Genomic DNA, 23203 nt, shown 5'->3' with positions numbered 1-23203 from the left:
CCGTTCCTCCGTTTAGACAAGTCAATTGACTGACGGCTGCGATTTCGCGTCGCATTGCTGCTTTCACGGAATTTTCAGCTGAAACAGTGGTCGAAACAGTAAATTTTATTAATTTAAATAATCGACTTTAAACAATGTTAAATTACCTTCTTAAAAAGCTATATTATCCAGATTTGAGTCTGTTTTGATTATTATGAAATGCAAGAAAAGAATTTAGAGTATGGCTACTTAGTTTCATTTTATGGTTTTCAAATCACGTTTTGCTTGTTATGTTATATTTCAATTGATAATTGCACACCTATCCAACCGAGGATTTTTAATATATTCAATAGGGCATATTAAAATAAATATAGATTATACCATTTTGTATATTATTAATAAATAAATGCAGAGGATTTCAAGCGGAACAACACACCCTTTACACCTACAATTCCTAAAAGATAAATTGAACATTTTGCCCATCTCCTGATTCCCCGCGCACCGAGATGCAATAATTTGTGATGCCGTTGACGTTTGCCACTCCCCCCCCCTTCCCCTCCCCCTCGTCATCCCCCTCCCCCTCCCCCTCATCATCCCCCTCCCTGCACTCCCTCCCATTTGACGGACGCCCACAAACACACGCACAGTGAGTGAACCGCATGCCGAACGATTCACTTCCGCCGAGATCCTTTGGCAACTTCATCATGCGCATATTCACAGTTCATAAAACCGAATATGGGGAGATGAGGGGGAGGGGGAGGAGGAGGGGGGTGGTGGAAAAAGGGGGTCAGCGGGGGCATGTGCGACGGCACTGACAGCGGCTCAGCAAATCGAAATAAAAATTTATGTGCACATGTTTGAATTTATTGCCCGTCTTTGGGTGCCCGCTATCCTCGCACGGATTCGATGGATTCCACGGATCCACCGAATTGGGGGCCAGAGGATTGAGATCCGGGCAGAGATTGCGGGTCCTTCGTGGCGCTCGCTTGCGTGTGTAAATGTTATTCAATCGAATGTGAAATCATATGAGCGCTTGCTCTCCACTCATAAACATTTTATTTACCTTTAATTTCGTGAAAAGCTTCTTTTTGTGCGGCCCCCGTGATTTGGCACCCGGAACCCCCACAGATGGTGCCTACCGTCCCCATTCCATTTCTATGCGTGCGATTTTTATGACTAAATAAAATGATTTTTTACCCCGGGAGGGTGGAGTCACGGCCCTCGACGCAAAATGGCAATTCTTTGTTTGCCCAATGAAAGTGTTTAGCCATAAAGAAGCAGCGACACAATTCCAGTTGAGTTATGGCCCCAATGCCCGCCCAAACTCACACAATATTTTTATAACCAAATTGATGGGATGGCAACGGTAATCAAATGTTGTCGGCAATTGTTTTTTGAATGTTACTTTAGGCTGTGGGGATTTCAGAGAGATTTGTGACGTGTTATTGGTCAAGGGAAACAGAAATAGCTGCAGGCAATTTGTTAGACAAAAGTAGAGTTTTGCGCAATCAAATCCAAATTTCAAATCTATTTCCCACTACAATTCAACCTAACAAACATTTTTTTTATATTAAATATTTTTGGCTAATTCGAATAACACAAATAAACATTCAAAGCTTTGGTTTGACATCAGTTGTTAACAGTGAGACGCCCAAATACTTTATGCTTTTTGCACATTTTATACCCTTGCATCGGAAAGTTATTCCACGATTTTATACATTTGCATTTTCTATATTTGATAAGAATAGATCAATATTATTCTGAGTAGCAAGGGTTTTGGGAGACTTTCAAGTGGCACTTTGACGTGCAAATATCAACAAAAACTCAGAAAGTCTCCCCAGCTTAAAAACTAAGACAAGGCTAGATTATTCCAAACAAGAGCGCGGGCGGTTGTCAGTTTTTCTTGGACAGGGCGACGAAGAGATCGCGGGCGTATCGGCGGACAGCCTTTCCGTTGTGGTTCTGGGGAATCTCGTCCGCGAACTGAACTCCAGCGCGCAACTGTTTCTGGATGTCGGGCAGTCGCTTTGCCACGTAGTCGATCACCTGCTGGGCAGTCAGAGTGGCATTGTCCTCCTTCACAACCAGAGCTCCGGGAACATCTCCCTGGGTCTCATCGTACACTCCGATCACGCACACCCTCTTGACCTCCGGCATCTCGTCGATGACCGCCTCCACTTCGGCGGGCCACATCTGCAGACCCTTCCACTTGAGCACCTCCTTCTTGCGGTCCGTCATGTAGAGGTAGTCGTCCTCGTCGAAGTAGCCCATGTCTCCGGTGTGGAACCAGCCCTCCTCGTCCCGCATCTTCTTGGTGGCCTCGGGATCGGCGAAGTATCCGTTCCAGTTGAAGCCGTTGTGCACAACGATCTCTCCAGTCTGGTTGACTCCCAACTGGTTACCATCGTCGTCAAGGATCTTAATCTGAATTCCGGGCAGCGGATTACCTGCAGCTGTGAGCTTCAGATGTCCGTGGTTGAACACGATGAAGCCAACCTCGGTCATTCCGTACGAGGAGTTGAGTACGCCATTGGGGGCCAGTTTCTTTATCCGCTCCACCGTGTTCTGTGTCATTCGTCCGCCTCCGAAGTTCAGCTTCGTCAGACTTGCCATCTTCTCTGGAGTTGCAGTGGGACAGTCCAGAAGGGAGCAGCAGTGCTCCGGCGGAATGAGGGCATAGGTGATTTTGTACTTGCTCACCAAGTGCACAAAGTACTCGGCAGCAAAAGGTTTGCTGCTGATGATACGAGTGCAACCATTCACAGTACTGAAGATTGTGGCCCACAGCCCGGTGATCCAGTCCAAACTAGCTGAAATGTAGATCGTGTCGTAGCCATTCATGAAGCTATATCGAAAGAGAAAATATTTTTATTTTTATCAGATTAATAATTTAAATAAATTATTTAGTTTGCGTGGCTTTATCACTAAGCCACCGAAAAAACCTCAACAAATTTTAGATAAGGCGCACTTTTTTTTTAACACTTATCTTTCATTCATTAAAAGAACGAAAGGTGAGCTCTTTAAGTTCTTTGAGATTAAAATGCGTAAGTGCTTAATAGTCATTATATAATACTTAAAAAGTTTTCAAAAACTTACATTGTCTCCTGGCTCAGAATATCGTTAGAGATGCACACAGCCTTTGGCATTCCAGTGGTTCCGGATGAGGTGAGGATAGCCACTGTCTGCCCGGGTCCCTCCTTCAGCGGAGTTGGCCTAGTAAGAATCAATCATGTATATAATAACCGATATCTAAAAGAACTATGTATCCCACACTCACTGGTAAAAGAACTCGGTCTTTGTAGGATGAAGCAGATCCTGAATGCTGAGGATACCTTCCTTAGTTCCAGTGGTTAGAATAATCTCTGGCTTGAACTCCTTGGTAGCCGAGTATAATTTGTCGTAATGGTCAGCATCGGTAAAGATGATCTTTGGCTTGGAGATAGTGTACAAGTGCTTCAGGGTAGCTGCGAATAGTAAACATTTAATATATTTTAAAGGTTATCAGAATTAACTGGTTGATTAAGTAAATATTTTTAAATTGTTCGTAAAAATATGTACTACTTGAAACTAAATTAAAAAACAGGTGATATACGTACATTCTTCGAGGATCGGGTTGGCAGACTGGAAAGGTGTTCCGTGGAAGAAACAAGCAACGGCGATGGGCATTATGTAGGTAGTGTTCTTGGCGGAGATCCCAATGATATCCTTGTGATCAAGCCCGCGGCTCTTCAAATGCTGGGCAATGCGAATAGCCCAAGTGAGAGCCTGCTGGTAGGTGACCTCAACGCCCTCGGAATCCGAAATCTGCAGAGCCACAACATATCAAGGAGGTCCTGGGTAAAATCCTCGTGCTATGAAACTCACCTGGCACACATTCTTGGGCCAGTTCCTCATGTTCCTGAAGATAATACGTCCCAGGGAAGTTTCCGGCTTGAAGGGACTGCTCTGCGGAATACCCTTCCAAATCTTCTTCTCCGCATCGTAGCTGCAAGGCAACTTGGACATTTTTGCTGCAATATGACTGAAATGCACACCCGAAAGATCGACCACTATCTGTGGAACTAAACGCCCGGTGGGCCTCTTATAAAGACAGGGATCCACAAATGGCTTATCTGCAGACGATAAGCAGGGCCTAGGTTAAGTGCAAGGTGTCAATGAAAGATAAAAGTCGCAAAGTTGACCACACGAGTGGCGTTTATGCATATATTCATAAAAACTAATCAAATAACGAGCGATCGGTTCTTTAATTGAAGGGTGTCTTAGTCGAGATATGAGTTATTAAATTTTAGCTTCTTCGTCAATGGCAACAACCCATCCCTAATTGTCAAACTATTTTATCTTTGTTCCGGGTTTTACCGCGTGAAACATATTTGTAAATAGAAAACCCTTAATCCAAAGACTAGATACGGTTACTTTGTATTCCAAATATTACGCAAATGCTTTCACTTTTTAAAGGGTATCTTAAATTCGGTAAATGCGGTTTGGACTTTGAACCATTAATGGCTCATGGCTCCTAAATGCGTGATATTAAAATTAAAATGGAAAGTTTGCGTATTTATTTCCAACACTTAATTAGTCACTAGATATTGACACGCGCTCTCAGTATGTTTTCTTAAGGCCATTTCTATAGCCTATTCTGCCGGCATTTTGATATGAATACAACATGATATCCCATTCAGCAGAGCCATGATAAGTCAGTAAATTCCCCCAAAACGAAATGTACCCAATTCAGTGCAATTTAATGGGTTTTCTTTAGCCCGGCTCCCAGCGCTTTCTTTACATCTTGCCTTTTATTTTCCCTTTTTTTCTGCGCTGCGGCTGACAAAAAGTTGGTGCAGCGAAAACGTTATTTAAATACCTTGGCGAAAAAGTTCGCTCGCAAGATATTTGCAAACATCTGTTTCCTGATTTTCCAGCAATGGCAGCCGGCAGAGAAAATCAACTTTCCGTTCCCGGTGGCACGTGAACTAAAACCAAATTCTGTGGCAAGGCTGCCGATGATGAAGTTCGGCTTTGGGCGAAGTTCCGGCTACAGCAGACCTGTGGTTGCCTTAACCAGGAATGGTTTTTAACTGGGCGAATATATGTGCACCTGGGCAGCGTGAAAAACACGTCATTTAAACTTTCTTTTTATTGCATTTTTAATGAAAAACATTTAAAATAACACCTGGCAAGTATGTAATACTTATTAGCGATCGGGCCATCAAAGCAGAAGCAAATCAATTCGATTGGCACTCCTCCTTCAGATCTGAGTGGGCTTACATTATTGTTGTCATGTGTAATTAAAAAATAAGTGCCTAGAAACTAAGCCCCTGCCTGCAGTTCGGGCTTAATGGAGTTGGCTTTGTGCGCTTTCGATAAGGTTTCCATGGTGGCTTATGTACCCGACATTACAGACACTGCACTTTGATTTGCTCGGCGTAATCTTATCGGGCTTTAGCCTTAAGTAGGGAATTAATTTTCCCAGCAAAAACTATCGTAAGCAGACGTCACAATTGGAGGGAATTACCTAAAACCAGAGGAAATGGAATTTGATAATCGGGACGGGGTTATCTAAGGGTATTCCATAGCATGATATTGCCGGAAGAGTTCCCTTTTCGGGGAATGAATAGAATCATTTTGTGTCGCTGCGGCTCTTGTTCGATTTTTGGGAAACCCGTGACTTAAGGGCCGGCCAGTTGGAAGATATTCGCGGTCCCAGTGAGTTGGGTATTCTTATAGCGGCTAACTAGCTAACTGGGTAACTGGCTAAGGTAGTTGTTTGGCTTTCCCGCCCAGTGATTCGACCATCCGTCGGGTTTCCTTTATTTTCTTTCCGTGAATTGCTGGCTGTGCAACTTATTCGCATTCTGTTGCAGGAACTGCTTTTTGCTACAGCTCCACCTCTTGCAGTTCAGTGTGTTATTATGCACTGGTTTTTCCTTTTCCCTAAAATTTTTTTTTCTTTTGCCTTATTCTATGTCTCTTCTTTTTGGCCCTTTTCCTTTGGCTGCTTTTCCTTCTGCTGCCGCTGCTGCTGCTGCTTGCTGCACACAAGTTTTTCATTTGTAATTCAAGATGTCAGTCAGCTGGGAGAACCAAAACTTAATTAAAGTTCCGCACTTTTACAGAGCCAACTCCTTAGTTATCCCGGCTATCTCTCTCGCTTTTCCGTATGTATTTAGCCACTCCCAGAAAGTGCGCCCGTTTCGTTTAAATTCAAAGTGTCCGTCTGTCCGATTTCTCCTGCTCCAGTTTTTGCACCTGGGGGCTTATCTTTCAGGTGCAAGTTTCGCCTGCCGCACCTGCAGCAAATGTCCGGACTTGCGACTTTGTTGGCCTCCCCTCCGGATACGGGTCATCCACCGAAAAAAAAACCAAGCCCCGGAGCATGTGTGAGCGAAATTTTATGAGCTTATTTCATACTTTTCACTTCTGATTTGGTTTCAGACTAGCAGACTCGCTTCCATGTGCAGATTTCGACTTGTTGAGTTCTCCCCGGCTCGCTGCTTTCAGTTTCATCGGGAGATATCGGTTTCACTCACGGCTCCCCGTATAAAACATCTAATTTAATTAGCTGACACAGACGGGTGTCCTCTCTTTTTTCCATCTCTGATATTCGCTGTACCTGCAAACTGCTGGGGGAAAATTGGGGATGTCGGAGAAAAAGCTGCAGAAAAAGTCGAGGGACTCATTAGGTATGCATTGAGTTTCCAGTGTCCGGTGGCAGCGACCGAGAAACTTTTTGATAACCGTAATTAGCATATGAAGAAAATCAGACTCGGACACTTTTCTTTGGAACGCAGACAGGTGGAAAGCCGTTAAATAAATTCCATTATAATTAGGAGTCATCCTGGTGAAGTAATTAAAGAAGTACTGTAAAGAAATTATCAGACAATGCGATCTTATTGAAAAGGGTTTTTATCTTTGGTTTGTTTTCAGTATATAATGCTATTAGTTAATGCCTTAAAATCTTACATTCATTAACTATGTAGTCGTATGCTTATACAAACAGACTAGCAAAAAAAGAGAAAAACCACAAGTTAAAATAAAAGTTAAACGAGCCATATAAATCAAAGTTAATTTATTGGATACCTACAATTTGCGTTTCATTGATTCATCCCTCTCTTGCCCATTTTAATAAATCTATAATTAATTCAGTTTTTCCCTTGGACATCTCCGTATTTAAACGGTTTCTGCCTTATTCAATCTTTATGTTCTCTGCATTCTGCATACATTAACGCTTTCAATCGCCTCAATGGCCAATTCTTTTCGATTGAAATCCTAAAATCTCTCTTAGCCCAAGTTATCGCCCTCGATTCTCGATGCATCTATAAATATAGTCGTGTTGCACCGCCCGTAGCCGAGGGATTCGCCACTGAGCCGCGGGATTATCGACGTGTTGCCTTCCATTGGACACTAACCAGAAACGCGAGAAGTGGCCAATGTCAATGCCGTGGCCTTGGGGAAAGGGGAAAGGTGGGGCAGGTGGAACGGGTAACGGTAATGGGCAAATGCAAATTCAGAAACCGAAACAGAATCGGATGAAAGTGGAACAGGGAACAGGATGGCGGGGAAGCACTACAAAATAATCCAACAGTCGCCGCGAGAGAGAACCACTTCCCATTTCTTCCGGCCACAGAGAGAGGTGCCATGGCGATGATTAAATCAGTTAAGAGCCATTGGCCATTGCAGCCAGTTGTTCTCTGCCCGGGGCCAAGTCCCCCTGGCCAACGCAGCCACCTCCCCAAAAACATTCCCTTCCGCTTTCCGCCTTCGGCTGTTGCGCTTTTTCTGTTTTGCTCTCGGCGTTTATTTCGGCCCTCTTTTCCTGGCCAAATGATTTAATTTCATGCATTTCGCTTTGCGGCAATGGCGATGCTTATTAGTTGCAATTTGCCAGCTGCGGCCAAAGTTTGCTCTTGCCCAAAAACCAACAGCAAGCCCATAAAACCAAACCAAATACTTTTAATAATTGCTGTCCTAAGAAGTTTACGGAATGGGTAAAAATAAAGGAGGAGGCGGCGGAGGAGGAGGAGGTGGAGGAGGGGGTGGAGGAGGCGGCGGCGGCAATGTAAGCAATATTTGTGTTATGCAACTAACTAACTAATTGTGAGTCTAACTGTTATAATCTACATCTTAGTGCTTATTAAGTTTGCTTCAGTTCCAATCGAAAGTAACTACAAATATTTAAAAACAAAATGTAGAACTGAAAAACAAGTACAAATAGTTCTCTGCTGACTAAGAAAATTTGTTTATATGTTAGTGAAATGCCAAAAAATAAATTAAATTAGTCATCGAAGTATTCGTAGAAACTAAAACCTATCAAACTATTAAAAATATCCCAGGTCAGCAAATAATTGCTTAGAAGACAATTACATTCTTTGACGCGCATTATGAAAATCATAATTAATTTTTCTCAGATTTTTATGTAATTAAAGAACGGCTAACCCCTTGCAGCCAGGGTCTCTCCACTGCAATCCCGGCACAACTAACCTTTTTCTCATTTGCTGACTTTGCGCCACAACTTTAAACAACCGTGGCTCGTTATTTGCTTAGTCCCAACTCAAAGAGAAATCTTTCCGTGTTTCTTTGCCCACAGAAAAAGGGCGGCGGTGGTGGAGGAGGCGGAGGCGGATCCGGAAATAAAAACAAAGGAGACGGCGGCGGTGGTGACAAAGGTGGAGCCAAGAAAGGACAAGACCAAAAGGCAGCCGCAGGCGGTGGCAAGAAAGGAGGCAAGAAATAGCAACGGTGGCAACATCAAAGCGCATTAAAAATTACAAATTTAGAGTTAAGTTGAAATTAAAAGTGATATCAGGGAATATGTATCTATAATGTATGTGACTCTCTAACAATTATTTGGCGGTGCCCGCTCGTTCTACAAATATGTTTGGATACAGGTTAAACATTTTGAATGCTCGACTAAACGTTGAAATGCCGGAGAGAACGGGTTCCGTTCAGCTCCCTTCCCTTCCCTTCCCTTCCGTTCTACGCATTCCACTCGGATGAACTTCACAGGCCACTTCATTCGACTCCTCTAGCGAAACCAGTCCTGGGACATCCCGAAGAAGGAAGCTGCGCTCGATTTGGATTTGCCACTGTCTCCCTTGCGGGCTCCATTGCCCCCCGTCGATTTCCTCGTCGGCGTTGTTGTCGCCATCTAAGGGTGAAAGTAGAGATAGAGGGATAAAGAGAAATGTTATTAATTAATTAGGACTATTAATTGGTAGTTTGGCTGATTAATCTGTTAATTTGCGGTTGGACTTTCAGATTTATGGCGAACAGCAAACGGCAAACCAAAAGCAGACACACATAATTAGAGAACGATTTATACCGGCGCAGATCGCAGCTAATTACTAAACATGCGAGTAACGACCAAGTAGCCAGCCGCGGGCATAAATTAACATTTGCCCAGCGATTTGATTTCAATAATTGCAGCGATTCATTAATTAGCATTTAAGGCACTCCTACACGCGTACATAATATATACCCAATCATTGTGCCGATGTTTTGGCCATCCACTTGGAAGTTTTGGTTTTGGTTTTCAAGAGAAACTTTTGCCAAGCACTTCTGGGCGAAGTGGAGAAGCAGCAGCAGGGCGATGGGTAAAAGGGAGGGAGAGAAAAGTTGCACCTAATTAAAATTTGTCTTGCGGCATTCTGGCTTATTTATTGCTGGATGGACCAAATTAGTTTAATTAAACTGCTGCTTCAGTTTGAAGAGGTTTCCAAATTTGGAAATGAAGCATCTAATAAGAGGAGGGGGCAAGTTCTGCTCTTTAAATATTGGTTAAATAGTTATTAACATGCAGCATGCAAACGAGGAATGATAACAAAATATCAACAATCAAATACCATTCCTACCCAACCAGAGTAAATGTTGAAACTATTTACTTAGGATTGCAATCGATAGAAATCCTAGGAAAGAAACATGGGAACAGATAATTATAACTCGATAAAGATTGTACGAGTCGAAATAGTTTAGAGGCTGTGGGTTTTTGGATCGATTAAATTATTTGATTTGCTTGTATAAATAAATGATTTACCAACTGTATAATTTTTTTGTTTAAAAAAAAAAACCAAAGTAAAACCTAATATATATTGTAACCCTGAACATGTAAGCAAATCGAACTCAAACTAATTATTTCAAAGATAAACCCGACAGCCCCGTATCTTATCAGCCATTCACTCACTTTCTCTGCTGTTTCCTGAACCGGGGCTTTCCGTTCGATGCCAGTGGTTCTTCCGGCAGCTTGGGGCATCACAATAGGCAACAGGGGGAACCAGAGCGACGTGGATCCGGAGGAGCTAAGGCACAGGACATTGGGATCTGCTTCGTGGGCCAAAGTACTGGCTGCCGTTGCGCCCTGAGTTGGAGCAGCGGTCGAGGGTGTCAGCACTCCCAGTTCGCCCTGAAGACGGCTCGAAGCTCTAGCCACATGCGCTGTTATGTGCTCGGCAAACAGCTCGAAGTCAAAGGGATCGATGCAGTCGCGCAGTTCGTTCTGCTGGGAGTGGATTTGTTCGTAGAGATTCCTCTCCTCACGAGTAACGGCAAACACACGTTCCAGGAACTTCAGATCGAAGTACAACTGCAGAGCAATGTTCTGGCTAGATTTTGTGCACTCCGCTCTGGCCAATCCCTGGTAGTGGGAAAGCAGTTTTCCCAAAAGCCGCTGGATGAAGGCTTGCAATACTTTAGGTGGCAGTGTTTGGGGAACAGCCTGGTTCAACGCCTGGATCAGCTGATGCAGATACGTTTGCAGAGAAAGACGCGGTTGGCTAGGAATGCGAATGGTAGACTGAACACTTTGCTCCTGGTCCTCGTCACGCTGCTCCAAAGTCAAAGTCTGCCACAGCTGTAAAGGAGTTCATTTATATTATAGGGAAATCTAACATATTATTCAATTACAATACCGCAAAATCGCTGAGAACAACTTCATGGTTAATAACTTTAGGCAGCTTCTCCTCGCAGTTGTGCCCAGCCAGCACATCGTCAACGATGAGCAGCCAGAAGGATAGCATTTCCTCTTCGATCAAACCGCAAATACGCTGCCAATGCTCGATCCCCAGTCCTGCGATGTTGTCAGTCCACTGCCGCCAACTTGAAGGCTGACAGAAGCATAGCTTCAAATTGGGGCACAGTTCCACCAAGGCCAAAGTATTTCTTAGTGCCAGGAGCAGAGCAGGGCGCTCTCTGAGTTGCAATCCCTTTAGGTTGGTTAGATACTCGGTCAGCTGCTCCTCGGCTGTCTCGCGCAGAAAAGTGATAAGCGATAGTTTATCCTCCGCCCGTGTTGTCTGCTCCTGTAGCATCACATTCAGCTCCTGGACGATATCAGCAAGATGAGAGTCAAAGCGTTTGCACAGCTCCATGGTGGCGCCATCGTAGCCCTTTGTGCGGTTAGCCAGCCGCTTTGGTTGATCACTTAGCGCCGCCGCCAAGCTCAAAGGCAGATCCTCGCTCTGCTCTCGCCAAATTTGTTTCGGCGACTGTGGTTGTCCGGCTTCGATGAGCGAGAGCACCTGCTCGTAGGTCTGCTTCATGGCTGTGGCCCAACTGCTGCGGATGATCTCTCGCACTCTGGCATTAATCAACGGGACGTACTTTCGTACGTAGAAGTCCAACTGACTGTGCTTCAGATGCAGCTGCTGTTCCAAGCGGACGAAGTCCGGACGACCGTTGGCCCTGGCCGCCGTTTTGATGTCCTGGATGGTCTGCATGTTGCTGACCAGGGCGAAGACCTGCTGCAGATGAGCTGCTGCCAGGGCGTTCATCTTATCCAGCCACTGCTGAAGGGAAGCGCCCAGTTGCTCTGGTGTAAGCTGAGGCACCTCAAACTGCGGCTTGAAACCAGCTATGATTTCGGGCAAAAGGTGAGCCAGCTGCCGCTCGCTGCTCTCCATCCGGTTAATGCTGGGCGGGCATGTAGGCGAGGAGCAGTCGGCCAAACGGGTGAAGAGGAGGCTATCACCTGTGGGAAAATTACCATTATTATAACACAGAAAGTACTAATAATATACATAAGAGTAGGCGCAAATGTTTTGTAAACATCTAACTGATTTTTTTACACTCATCAAGACTACAAATGTCGGACTCTTCTCTTAAACTAGCCAGGCGTTGTGGAGTCAAAATAGAAGGAGCACTCCGACTCCTTTGCTCAGATAGGTATACGGACAAGTTACAGGAAAAGTCCCATGATAGTCGCATTGAGCGCGGTGACTACTATGGCATATACTTCCTGGACAAACAGCCAAGTGTTTACATCGTGCTCTTTCACAACCGCCCCATACAACATTGCCTTACTCTCTGGCCCACAAGTGGTGCGGAATTCCGGTGCTTTGACGGAATCGACAAGAACTCCACTTTGGTCAGTCTGGGGAAAACCGACTATGTGACCTGTTTGCAGCACCAGTCGACCTACACCAACAATCTTTTAGAGGCGTGTGGGGTCAGGTCTTCAGGTCCCCATCCTTTGGTCACCGTAATGCATTACCGATCAGTCGAAGATACCCAAATTGCGGCCGCTTCTTCAGCCAGTGCCCTGTTTCAATGGGAGTGCCTTTTGGTACTCCTTATTCTCTCCGTGTTTTTGTGCCTGTTATTTAGGTTTCGTCATTAAAAAGGTTCTTACCCAGCAAACATTTGTCCAGCAGATCCACGGTGCTGTTCAGAACGCTCAAACTGGCCAGGATGCGCTCCTTAACTCGACGTGCGTCGGACGGTCGGCTCTGCAGGCAATTAAGAAAAGCGGAAGAGCGCAAACCGAGAAAGGTTTTTAGCACGGCACTTAAGTCGCTCTTGTCCAGCAATAAAAGGCTCTGTAGGCAATCCACGGCCATTTCGGGAAGAAGTTCCTCCCTCTCGAGTGCTGCCAACACTGCCTGCTTAATGGTAACGTGGAAGGGACGCAGGATCTCCCATTGCTTGCGGGCCACCGGTAGCTTCTGCATCAGGGCACTTTGGCCGTCCAGCTGCAAGCCTGTGCTGATGTGCCGGCTAAAGATAAACAGCTCGGTGGCGGCATAAAACCTGTCGTTGTCCAGGTGCGTCCAAATGAGTTCCGGCAACGCGGTAAGCAGCTTAATCTGGGCCATGGTACCGTAATATGTCTGCAGCTTCCTTCCGGCGTTTCGTTGCTGCAGTGCCGCTTCCTTGGGATCCGCAGTTGTGGTGGACTGGAAGCCCAGGAGCTGCTGCTCATTAAGACTGCGGCAGTTGGCCTGCACGTGACGCACTTGCTCCATAAGCGTACCTGCCGACGTCTGCATAGCCGCAATGGTGTCCGCCGCCTGCAGGAGGTCCCTGTACCGCTCTCTAGGGGATTTAATAATATTTTTAGTTTGGAGTTCTAGGTTCTGGGGGTGCCACATCACATCACTTACCCGACATGGGTGCGCAGCTCCTCACGCTTGTTCTCCACCTCCGTCTGGATTTTCTTGTGCACCAAGTCAATATCGGACACGCTGTACTTTTCGAACAGCATGTCCACGTCCAGATTTAACAGATTGGTCGTCATTTACTCGGATATTGAATTTTTAAAAACAATAACAGAGTAATCAATGTGGCAGCGTAATTAGTGTGACTGTGGCTGGATTGCGCAAATATACCTAAGCCGTGTTTATCGATGATTCTCCATTATAGCCCGGCCGTTACACAAGTGCAATATTAAAACATGAAGTTATTAAAATATAACAAAATAATATATATATAAAAAATAATATATATATAAAAAATGGTAATTGTTTACAAGTGCGGTGCACGGTAAATACAGCTTACAAAAATAAAGTAAAATATGGAAACGATGTAGTTTTTTCTAAAACTTCTAAATCCGTTGGCGGAGAGTGAAAATTTTGCACCGTTTCTTTGTTATTAACAATTAAAAATTCGATTTGTAGTACAAATTCGGATCTGAGAGACCGTATTTGCATGTGATGTGCCGATTATTGCAGTCGTCTGGTGGCGGTTTATTGCAAATACGGTCTTTCAGATCCGAATTTGTACTACAAATCGAATTTTTAATTGTTAATAACAAAGAAACGGTGCAAAATTTTCACTCTCCGCCAACGGATTTAGAAGTTTTAGAAAAAACTACATCGTTTCCATATTTTACTTTATTTTTGTAAGCTGTATTTACCGTGCACCGCACTTGTAAACAATTACCTTTAATTGACACTTCAAAATGTATAATTTACATAAAGTTTTAAAAAATACATATATTTTATTAAATGCATTTGTCTGGCATGAGGTAATAACAGCAATTAAGTAAAATAACAGGGGTTTGTCACATGAAAGTAAATGCAAGTTTTCTGGCTTTTCGGGCTCCAATAAGATAATGTACAATCACTCGCTGCCCAATTCACGTAAAACAGCGTTGGCAATGACGATCCTTTGGATCTCCGAGGTTCCCTCGTAGATCTCCGTGACGCGGGCGTTACGGTAATAGAGCTCCGCTGGAAGGTCAGTGGTGTAGCCCATCCCGCCCAGCACCTGGATGCACTGGTGGGCACAATAGGTGGCCGCCTCGGAGGCATGCAGCTTGGCCATGGAAGCCTCCTTGGTCATGGGCAGTCCGTTGTCCTTCAGCCAGGCGGCACGCCAGGTGAGCAGCCGGGAGACCTCAACGCGAGTGGCCATGTCGGCCAGCTTCTGCTGGATGAGCTGCATCTTGGCTAGCGGCTTTCCGAAGGCCACCCTCTTTTGGGAATAGTCCACGGCCAATTCCAAGGCGGCTTGTGCGATTCCCGTGGCCTGTGCGGCAATTCCAATCCGACCGCAGTCCAAAGACTGCATGGCTATCTTGAATCCATCGCCGGGTGCTCCAAGAACTTGACTTTGTGGCACCTGGACATCCTCCAACACCAATTGGCAAGTCGAGGTGGCCCGCATGCCCATCTTGCTCTCTTTCTTGGCAATCGAGAGTCCTGGAACGTCCTTTTTCGTGAGGAAGGCAGTGATTCCCTTGTGCTTCAGGGCCTTGTCCACGGTAGCGAAGACGACTCCCCCGCTGGCCTCCTTGGAGTTCGATATCCAAGCCTTGGTTCCATTGAGCAGGTAGTTGTCTCCGTTCAACTTGGCTGTGGTGCTGGCAGCTCCTGCATCCGATCCGTTTCCGGGTTCCGACAATGCGTAGAAGCCGATGTGATCACCTTGGGTGTAGGGCACCAGGAAGTCCTGCTTCTGCTCCTCGGTTCCATGCTGCTGCACTGCACCCAGGTATAGGTTATTCACGCCCATCACAATGGATACGGCTGCGTCTCCGCGAGCCACCTCCTCCATGCCAATTGCGTACGCCTGGTAGTCCAGTCCGGATCCGCCTAAGAAAAAAAGTTTAATTAATGGATAATACTTAATACGTACTTTAAATCTAATCAATTAATTCCAAGTTGATAAAGTAAACTTTTAAATAGAAGTGTAGCAGAGAATTTACAAACCACTTCATTTTATTTACATATGATTTCTACATTTACATATATCCAAATCGAAGCACAACAATTTGTTATGTAAAAATTGGAAAACTGTATTTTTGAAATTAAAAAACATTAGAAATATTACTTTGGTTATTGAGCAATAATTGCATTTATACAATGCTGTACTTAAAATTTTAAAAACCAACAATTATTGTTACTCAGTTCTTACCGTATTCCTCTTTTATAGCCACCGCCATCAGACCGAGCTCCCCCAATCGACGGACCTGCTCTGCCGGATAGAGTTCCTCCCGATCGTGATGACGGGCCTTAGGAGCCAGTTCCGCATTGGCGAACTCCCGGCAGGTCTTCTGCAGAATCTGGTGGGTTTCTGGGAGAGCAGCTAGGCATGCGATCCCCCTATCACCACCTCCGATTCTCCGCACACTCCATGCGCCACTCGATCGTTGACCTGCGAACGGGAACCGCAAAATCGATCACCCGCTCGTGGTGAATCACCTATGGAGCTCCTCACCCAACGTCCGCGCTACTCTGATCAGCTGCTGCATTTCGCCGTCCAACTGATCCCAAGTTAGTAGTGTCAGCTGTCTTTGCTACTGAAGAAGCTTTCTCCGATATTTTCGCTCCGATCGAAATAAACCCGAGGGAGAACATCTTTTATAAGCAGCTTTCTCGCGGCGAACAGACAGGGGCGTCCGCTGAAAGTTAAAAGGGGTTGTTCCTATATAAAATATTAAAAGAAAAGTATATATTTGAGTAGCTTACAAAGTTTTGCACACAACTCTTTTAAATTTCTTAATTGGCAAACGAAAAATAATGATGTAAAAAGTTAAAGCTTTTTTTATTATTAAATGATTTTTATTTTTTTTTTTTTTAAGTAATCCCTTTATGCTTTTTGTTTTTAATATTTCTACTATATATGAGTTCCTTACATAATAGCAAATTTTACATATTGTAGCTTTACTTGTAAATTTACCAAGTTGTTCAGCTGACCTTTACAATACCGAGAATGAAAAAAAAAATATATAAAAAGCGGTTCAATGATTTTAAGGTATTCGAATCCATGAAAAACCTTGTGGATTTCCTACCGGCCGAAAACAAAATTAAGCATTGCTAATTCCCTGTACACACCCACTTCTGGTGAAAGGTTCAAAGTCCTTTGAATAATTTTTAGCGCAAAATACAGTAGGCATTGTTTTGTATTTACGTATGTTAAAAAAAGATGGACTTTGAGAACGATCAACGACACGTGCAGTTAAAGTCATTTCCGTGGTTTTTATGTTAGGTTTTTTTTTACAAAAAAATAAGAGGAATCAAAGTTTCAAAAACAAAAAGTTGTAAATAACGTTAGATTCACTTTTATAATTAGCTTTGAGTATAAAATTTAACATTTATTTTTCAAATACAGCTTACCTTACTTTTCTATTATTACAAATTAAAGGCAGCCCTCTACATCCCTATGCTAGCGCCATCTCCCGAAAGAATAGCTAACTACAAAAACTACATAAGGCATTGTAGTTAGATTTTTGCCCGCGTGGAGAACAGCATTTCAAATAAATTTGATTTATAACAACGTGTTTAAAAGTTTAGATAAAATATTTATTAACAAGCAAAAAAAATTATAAAACAAATTCATAACCTAGTAGGTCGAATAAAGCTGTACAAGTTTGAAAATATATTTTAGAACTGCCTCATTTCCCAATTTACACAATCTACCAAGCCAAGCAATTGCCTGTTCAAAATTATAGAATTTTTGCAATATACCTATTGAGTATCGAAATGAATTATTTGATACAACGCGGTAAGGTGCGCCAACAGGCGATAAATGTGCCGGAGGGTCTGCCAGAACTTCTATCTGATATTACTCGCGAGGTTTTAAGGTGCCAACCGACGAAGGAGTGTCTCTGCCAGTTCATCATTGATTATCTCCACTCTGTTATTGTGACCAGGGAAAAGGCTTTGGGTGAGTGGTTCTGTCCTCTTAATTTACTATACCTAATTGGGAATCCTTATCCTACTGATTTATTTTAACCCTTGCAGTGGCCAAGACCATTTTGGAAAGGGCTCTTCGCCAAGTGGACAGCATAATATCGGATCTCTGTGTATGCGATCTGTCCAAGGAAAAGTCCGAGTTGATGGGCCAGGTTTTGGAGGACTGTTTCCGCAACTTCCTCGAAAAGCGTCGCTGTGAGATGCGTCGCGGAAAGCAGGCGATAAACTTCGAGGACGTGGACATCCTGGAGGAGCTGCTGCTGAAGTGCAAGTTCTCCGATGAGGAACTCAGCATGTCGCGTCCAGCGATCGAAAGTGCCTACAAGCGCTTCGTGGAGGCCTACATGTCAGCGGAACGAGGCGCCGATGGAACCGAGCTGCTTTACCAGTACTTCCGAGATCGGGAACTAAAGCGAATTAATGAGGCGATGCGCGAAAAGGCGGCCATCACAATTCAGTCGGCGTGGCGTGGATACTGGGTGCGCCTCCAGTTCCCGCAGGAAGTTTGCATCTGCACTTGCGCTGATGTAAGTTCAACTATCATTTATTAAAAAAATAATATTTTAAGCTATTTATTATATTTCCCCAACAGAAGAAAGAGGATGACGAGGAAGAGGAGCGAAGGCAGCGGGCAGCTAGTATTATTCAGAGATTCTTCCGCAAGGTCATGTTGGTAAGTCTAGAATCAAATACATAGTTCATAGAATATAGTATAGAAATCTCCACAAATCTCTCGTATTAAATATTTTATTGTGGGACTTACTAATCCATTTACCGATCGTAACGTAGACTTATTTTTATATCGTTCTCGAATTTTCAGCGTGCTGCCACCAAACCCATCGCAGATCCTTGTGCGGAACCTACGGATGCAACGGAGCCTTCAGAGGCCACCACTTCGCCGGATGCAACGAAGAGTGGCCTTACTGATGTGGATATAACGACGGCGAGCTCTGCTCCCGGAGCAGCTTCCGTTCCTGCAACAGCTCCTGCCACTGCTCCTGCCACAGCCCCTGCAACAGCTCCTGGAACTGCTCCTGGAACTGCTCCTGGAACTGCTCCTGGAACTGCTCCTGTAACTGCCAAAACATCGGAGACCGGTTTGGCAGAGCCAGAAGTACCGCCTGCTGAAGGTCCACCAGCGGAAGAACCAAAGGCAGCCGAAGCTCCTGTGGAGGAGGCACCACCTGCTGATGCGGCTGAAGAGCCTGCAGCAGCACCACCGGCAGAAGAAGCGGAACCACCACCACCACCACCTCCCGAAGAAGAGGCTGCACCACCGCCCGCTGAGGAACCCGCTCCACCGGAGGAAGCCGCACCACCACCCGCCGAAGAAGCACCCGCTGAAGAGGCAGCCGAGTAGATTCAACCACACTACATTTATTAGTTATCTCTTAGTTGTTAAATTGATTTTGCCAGCAAGTGAGTAAATAGATCTGGAAGGGCTTAAGTCCACAGCCCTTGCTATTCCATTTGCTCTCCTATCCACTCACTGAAGGTAGAAACCCGTGTATAGACATCCGGGGAGAGGTACAGACCACAAACCACCAGTCCGTAGGATACAATGCCCACTTGTCTTAGTCCTTGCTTAGTTTGCATTACCAGAGGTCCACCAGAATCGCCCTAAAAATAGATATAAGGAGTTCCTTAAATACAAAATACAATATAAGATTTGAATTTAATTCTCGGACTTACTGAACAGGCTCCCCTGAAAGGTCCTCTGGCACAGATTTCCGTTTCCGTAACGCTTTCCATTCCGGCATCTCTACACTCCCGGTTCGAAATGGTGTGGTAACTCATTCGCTGAAGAACGTTCGGATAGTTAACCTCATCGAGGAAAGGAAAGGGCACTGGCAGACGAAGACCCCATCCCGTCAATGTCACGGGAACTCCGCCACCCACAAACTCCTTTTTCTGGGATTTATACTCAATGGAGCTTATGGTGCCATTGTTTAACTTTAGTGCAGGGTCAATCGACAGCACGGCAAGATCACTGGTCACCAGTTCCTTGTACTTGGGATGGATGCTGTACGACAGCACCTGGGAACGGGACCCCTTCTCGTTCAAACCCCTAATTCCAGCCACCACTGACATGCGACTTGCATTTAGACCTTGGCAACAGTGAGCTGCAGTTAGAACCCTATTTGGAGCAATGATGGATCCACCACAGAAGTGCATTTGACCTCCGCGGGTTTTGTACTGCAGGGAAACCTGATAGGGTATATGTTCACCAGCTGGAACATCAGCTCCTCCGACAATTCGATGTGGAGTATATCCACTTGGCTGGCGGGCTTTTTAATTATAATTTTAATTTAACTAAGGAAAACTTATTATTTCTTTTCGAACTCACAGTTAAGCCTTCCACACACGCCTCCCACAAGTAAAACTCCGATCAGCAGTAGCTCAGTTGTGGACATTGTTGGTTGCAAAATGTAACTCACTTTGCAAAAGCCACGCTACTTAAACAATTGTTTGGCCCTCATTTGAGAAAGAATTTGCATGAGTATCGCAAATATCTGGGGCACTTTGGATACTTGGTTATGCCATTAAATTTGATCTTGAAATTGAAATTATAATGAGGAGTTATGCTGGTAATGTAACCTAGTTGCGTGCTATGGAAATATAGAAAAGGTAAAACTGCAAATTTGCAAGCCTCATGGCAAAGGTTAAAAGACATGAGTTCATTACAACAGAAATAATAATAATAATATCACGGAATTAGGACAATAATTTTAATTTTATTAAATCGGTATTTACGTGTTCAAATTATTTAAATTTTATCTGATTGCTCTTTAAGCCATTCTTTCCTTAATCCAACCATCGAACATGGACACTCTGGTGTAGACATCAGGACTGTTGGAGGCGCAAAAGGCAGTGCCATAGGAGACCACTCCCACTTGCTTGTAGGACTCACCACTCTTCATGACCAAAGGACCGCCAGAGTCTCCCTTAATATAAAAAAAAATTAAAAAGAGTAATAAATAATCTTAAGTAAACTCACATTACAAGCTCCCTTGCCGAATCTCTCCAAAGCACAGATCTCAGTGTCCGTCAGTTGGGTCATTGTCTCCTTGCACTTGGAGTTGCTTAGTGTTTTGTAGTTCAGTTTCTGTAGTACAGTAGGATACTTGGCAAAGGGTCCTGTTCCAAAGTGGAAGACAGATCCCCATCCAGTGAGCAGAACCTCCTGATCGGCTCCCACCAAATCCGAACCACTCACATCGATGGTGGACACTCGCTTATCATCCAATTCAAAAGGTGGATCGATCTTGAGAATGGCAATGTCACTGGTCACCAGTTCCTGGTAGTTCTCGTTCATCTCGTAGGACTGCACTTGGGATCGGTATCCTGTGCTGTCATTCAGATCCCTGATTCCTGATACAACGCTAATTCGACTGGCATTCTGGCCATTAACACAGTGAGCAGCGGTAAGAACGCGATTTGGTGCAATCAGCGAACCACCACAGAAGTGCCTTTGCTTTCCACTGCGAGTGAGGAATTGCATGGAGACCTGGTAGGGAACATACTCATCCTGGGGTACATCATAACCTCCAACCACACGCTCGTTGGAATTGGTGTCTGCCTCCTCGAAATACTTGTCCACTGAAGGGAAAGATTTAATATGCAAAACTCTTCGGTTGTGTTATAAGTTATACTTACAATCTATGACGTTGCCCATGGGTTTACCTAGGACAACATCTAGAGTGGCCAAAACTGCCACCAGCAGCACTAAAGAAATTACTCCGTTCATGGTAAGACTGAGCTTGAAACTAGCAGTGCATCCGAGGTTTATATACGCATCGCGGAGCTCCAATTAATTGGGCCTTTTCGTTCTACTCGATTCATTTGAATTTTATCGAGTGGAGCTGTGGGCGGTCGTCCCACCTCATGTAATGGGTTACAAGGTCGCTGGGCGACGATAGCAGTGGTCTAGGTGATAGGAAACGACAGTTGGTAAGGAGAAACTACAGGGAGTGGTCGAGGTTTTAGCTAAATAAGATATATAAAGAAATTAAAGAGGTAACTAAGTATTCTTTTTTTCACTGATACATTATTTTATTGGAGCTGCAAATGTATTGACAGACAAGGTATCCAGCTTCCGCAGTTCCCTGGAATAACACCTACGCAAAGATGCAGAACCACTGAAAGAATCAAAACCACAACCAGACTGCCAACCAACTCCTTTCCAGAGCGATCTGCCTCAGAGTTTTAATCAGCGAATAATTTAAATATTCCGATTAAACAAGCCCTGCGACTTCAGCGGACATTTCTTTTAATTCACTTCGCGGACTGGGAGACAAGGAGACCTGCCGCTGGCAATCAGCACCTCGGACACCTCGGAGGCAAGTTGCCACAGATCCAAACGAGGCAGAAACTGCAGCAGCAGCAGCTCCACATGTTCGATGCAAATCAGGCTCGGGTTCTGCCACAAACCCAATCCCAATCCCATTCTCAATTCCAATCCCTCTGCTTCCCTGAATGGCGAGTGCTATCTGGTCCACATTCGGAGCCAGATGTGTCAGTTCCGGGCCTGATTGCAGCCGGCTAATGAATCATTTTGGGTGTAGCCCGATCTGGACAGGGACTTCGGCTGTACTCGTATGGCTGTGTGTGGCGCACTGGCGCGAATTAATTATGCACACCTCGCGGTTTCGCGGCGACTCCTCCGTTTTGCATCCTGGCTGCCGTTGAGGTCTTGATCTCTGGACTTCTGTGTTAATTGTCCTGCGCGGAGATACAGCGCCACGGAGCTAGCGAACCAGCAAACCAGCGAACCGATTTGAACCCGAAATGGCTTTATTATATCGCCAGCGAACACCCCACCCACAGGATGTGTCTGGGCATCCGAGTCCGAGTCCGGCGCCTTTTGTTAATTGGACCACCCTGCCAAGGCATGACTTATCTGCTGGCTTTATGCTCGATTCCTGGGTCTAATTTGCATGTGAGCTCGGTGTGCCTTCGACTTTTCTTGACGGGTTAATCCGTGTGTTAACTCATTAGGCTTTGTTCTAGCCAGGGAAATGTAATCAAGGAAAGGCAAACAAAAGAAAGGTGGCTTTGCTTTAAGAATTTTGTTTAATAAACTATTTTCCCGTTTTGATTTAAGAATTTGAGGTTTTAATCAAACGGCCTTTAGATCACCAAGGAATCATGCAATATATTAAGTAAATTGTATAAAAACCTAAAGCCACTGGCTTTTATACTTAAAAATATCTAAAAAGTGAATATAATGTTAAGGTTTGCAGTTGAATATGATTGTTAAATTTTAAAAAGTTTTCAATTAATCTCAATACTATTTTTATTGGCTTGGCTTAATGTTACTTACCTTTACTTATACTTTTTTGTAAATTTACTTTAAAATGTTGTTTATAAGAACTTCTTTTCGCTTCAATCTGCATTTAAAAGTGAAAAACATTGTTGCGATTCCGCAGTAGATGTTCAGAATTCCCACTAATAAAATGCACTTTAATCATTTAATCAGCAGACTTCCCGACAATATCCTCCTTTGGAGGGCCTGCGGATCGGTTCGGTGTTAACAAGATAAGCATCCTGCCTGTCCGCTCCGACGGGACGCCATCATTATTATGACATTTTGTTTGATTGCCTGCCCCGCCGATGCCCTCATTCATGGCCATGTTCGGCAGCCAACTTCTGTGGAATTGTGCGTGTGGCCAAAAAGAACTGGCCAGAAGCAAAGTGAGCGTTCATTCCCGGTGCAATTTTTATGGGCTTTTTGTTTTCGGGATCTGTTTTCTTGTTTGTCTCTTTGCCGCCAACGTCTTCAGCTTGATTTATTGGCCGACTTCTTAAGGCAGAGCCGCTGG

The 23203-nt window shown here is 44.5% G+C and overlaps 7 protein-coding genes across 7 annotated transcripts; 2 read left to right on the top strand and 5 right to left on the bottom strand.

The window, feature by feature from the left end:
• Nucleotides 1–1517: 1517 nt before the first annotated feature.
• LOC108088079 (4-coumarate--CoA ligase 1) lies at nt 1518–4230 on the bottom strand. The gene is made up of 5 exons (XM_017185731.2): nt 3844–4230; nt 3576–3783; nt 3257–3443; nt 3076–3192; nt 1518–2824 (listed from the first exon to the last, which is right to left on the bottom strand). Exons 1-5 carry the CDS (start codon nt 3982–3984, stop codon nt 1873–1875), a joined length of 1605 nt encoding a protein of 534 aa, XP_017041220.1. The 5' UTR covers nt 3985–4230; the 3' UTR covers nt 1518–1872.
• Nucleotides 4231–7062: 2832 nt separating this feature from the next.
• LOC108088029 (putative glycine-rich cell wall structural protein 1) lies at nt 7063–8800 on the top strand. The gene is made up of 2 exons (XM_017185658.2): nt 7063–8032; nt 8561–8800. Exons 1-2 carry the CDS (start codon nt 7958–7960, stop codon nt 8705–8707), a joined length of 222 nt encoding a protein of 73 aa, XP_017041147.1. The 5' UTR covers nt 7063–7957; the 3' UTR covers nt 8708–8800.
• On the bottom strand, nt 8776–13546 carry LOC108088028 (conserved oligomeric Golgi complex subunit 1). Its single transcript, XM_017185657.1, has 5 exons — nt 13347–13546; nt 12596–13278; nt 10878–11935; nt 10154–10819; nt 8776–9121 (listed from the first exon to the last, which is right to left on the bottom strand). The coding sequence occupies exons 1-5, from the start codon at nt 13478–13480 to the stop codon at nt 8999–9001; spliced, it is 2664 nt and encodes an 887-aa protein (XP_017041146.1). The 5' UTR covers nt 13481–13546; the 3' UTR covers nt 8776–8998.
• Nucleotides 13547–14148: 602 nt separating this feature from the next.
• Nucleotides 14149–15995, bottom strand: LOC108088084 (short-chain specific acyl-CoA dehydrogenase, mitochondrial). Its single transcript, XM_017185739.2, has 3 exons — nt 15904–15995; nt 15601–15840; nt 14149–15278 (listed from the first exon to the last, which is right to left on the bottom strand). Exons 1-3 carry the CDS (start codon nt 15935–15937, stop codon nt 14305–14307), a joined length of 1248 nt encoding a protein of 415 aa, XP_017041228.1. The 5' UTR covers nt 15938–15995; the 3' UTR covers nt 14149–14304.
• A 1060-nt stretch (nt 15996–17055) lies between these two features.
• Nucleotides 17056–18850, top strand: LOC108087900 (fibrous sheath CABYR-binding protein). The gene is made up of 4 exons (XM_017185478.2): nt 17056–17352; nt 17430–17908; nt 17974–18054; nt 18202–18850. The coding sequence occupies exons 1-4, from the start codon at nt 17169–17171 to the stop codon at nt 18739–18741; spliced, it is 1284 nt and encodes a 427-aa protein (XP_017040967.1). The 5' UTR covers nt 17056–17168; the 3' UTR covers nt 18742–18850.
• LOC108088094 (chymotrypsin-1) lies at nt 18758–19795 on the bottom strand. Its single transcript, XM_017185749.2, has 3 exons — nt 19729–19795; nt 19074–19669; nt 18758–19001 (listed from the first exon to the last, which is right to left on the bottom strand). The coding sequence occupies exons 1-3, from the start codon at nt 19793–19795 to the stop codon at nt 18843–18845; spliced, it is 822 nt and encodes a 273-aa protein (XP_017041238.1). The 3' UTR covers nt 18758–18842.
• A 375-nt stretch (nt 19796–20170) lies between these two features.
• On the bottom strand, nt 20171–21129 carry LOC108087895 (chymotrypsin-1). Its single transcript, XM_017185473.1, has 3 exons — nt 21039–21129; nt 20380–20981; nt 20171–20326 (listed from the first exon to the last, which is right to left on the bottom strand). Exons 1-3 carry the CDS (start codon nt 21127–21129, stop codon nt 20171–20173), a joined length of 849 nt encoding a protein of 282 aa, XP_017040962.1.
• Nucleotides 21130–23203: the final 2074 nt, after the last annotated feature.

Source organism: Drosophila ficusphila, unplaced genomic scaffold (assembly GCF_018152265.1).
Source record: "Drosophila ficusphila isolate 14025-0441.05 unplaced genomic scaffold, ASM1815226v1 contig_791, whole genome shotgun sequence".
NCBI classification, from domain to species: domain Eukaryota; kingdom Metazoa; phylum Arthropoda; class Insecta; order Diptera; family Drosophilidae; genus Drosophila; species Drosophila ficusphila.
Note: the sequence above shows the minus strand (reverse complement) of the source record. Positions and strands in the feature narration are given on the sequence as shown.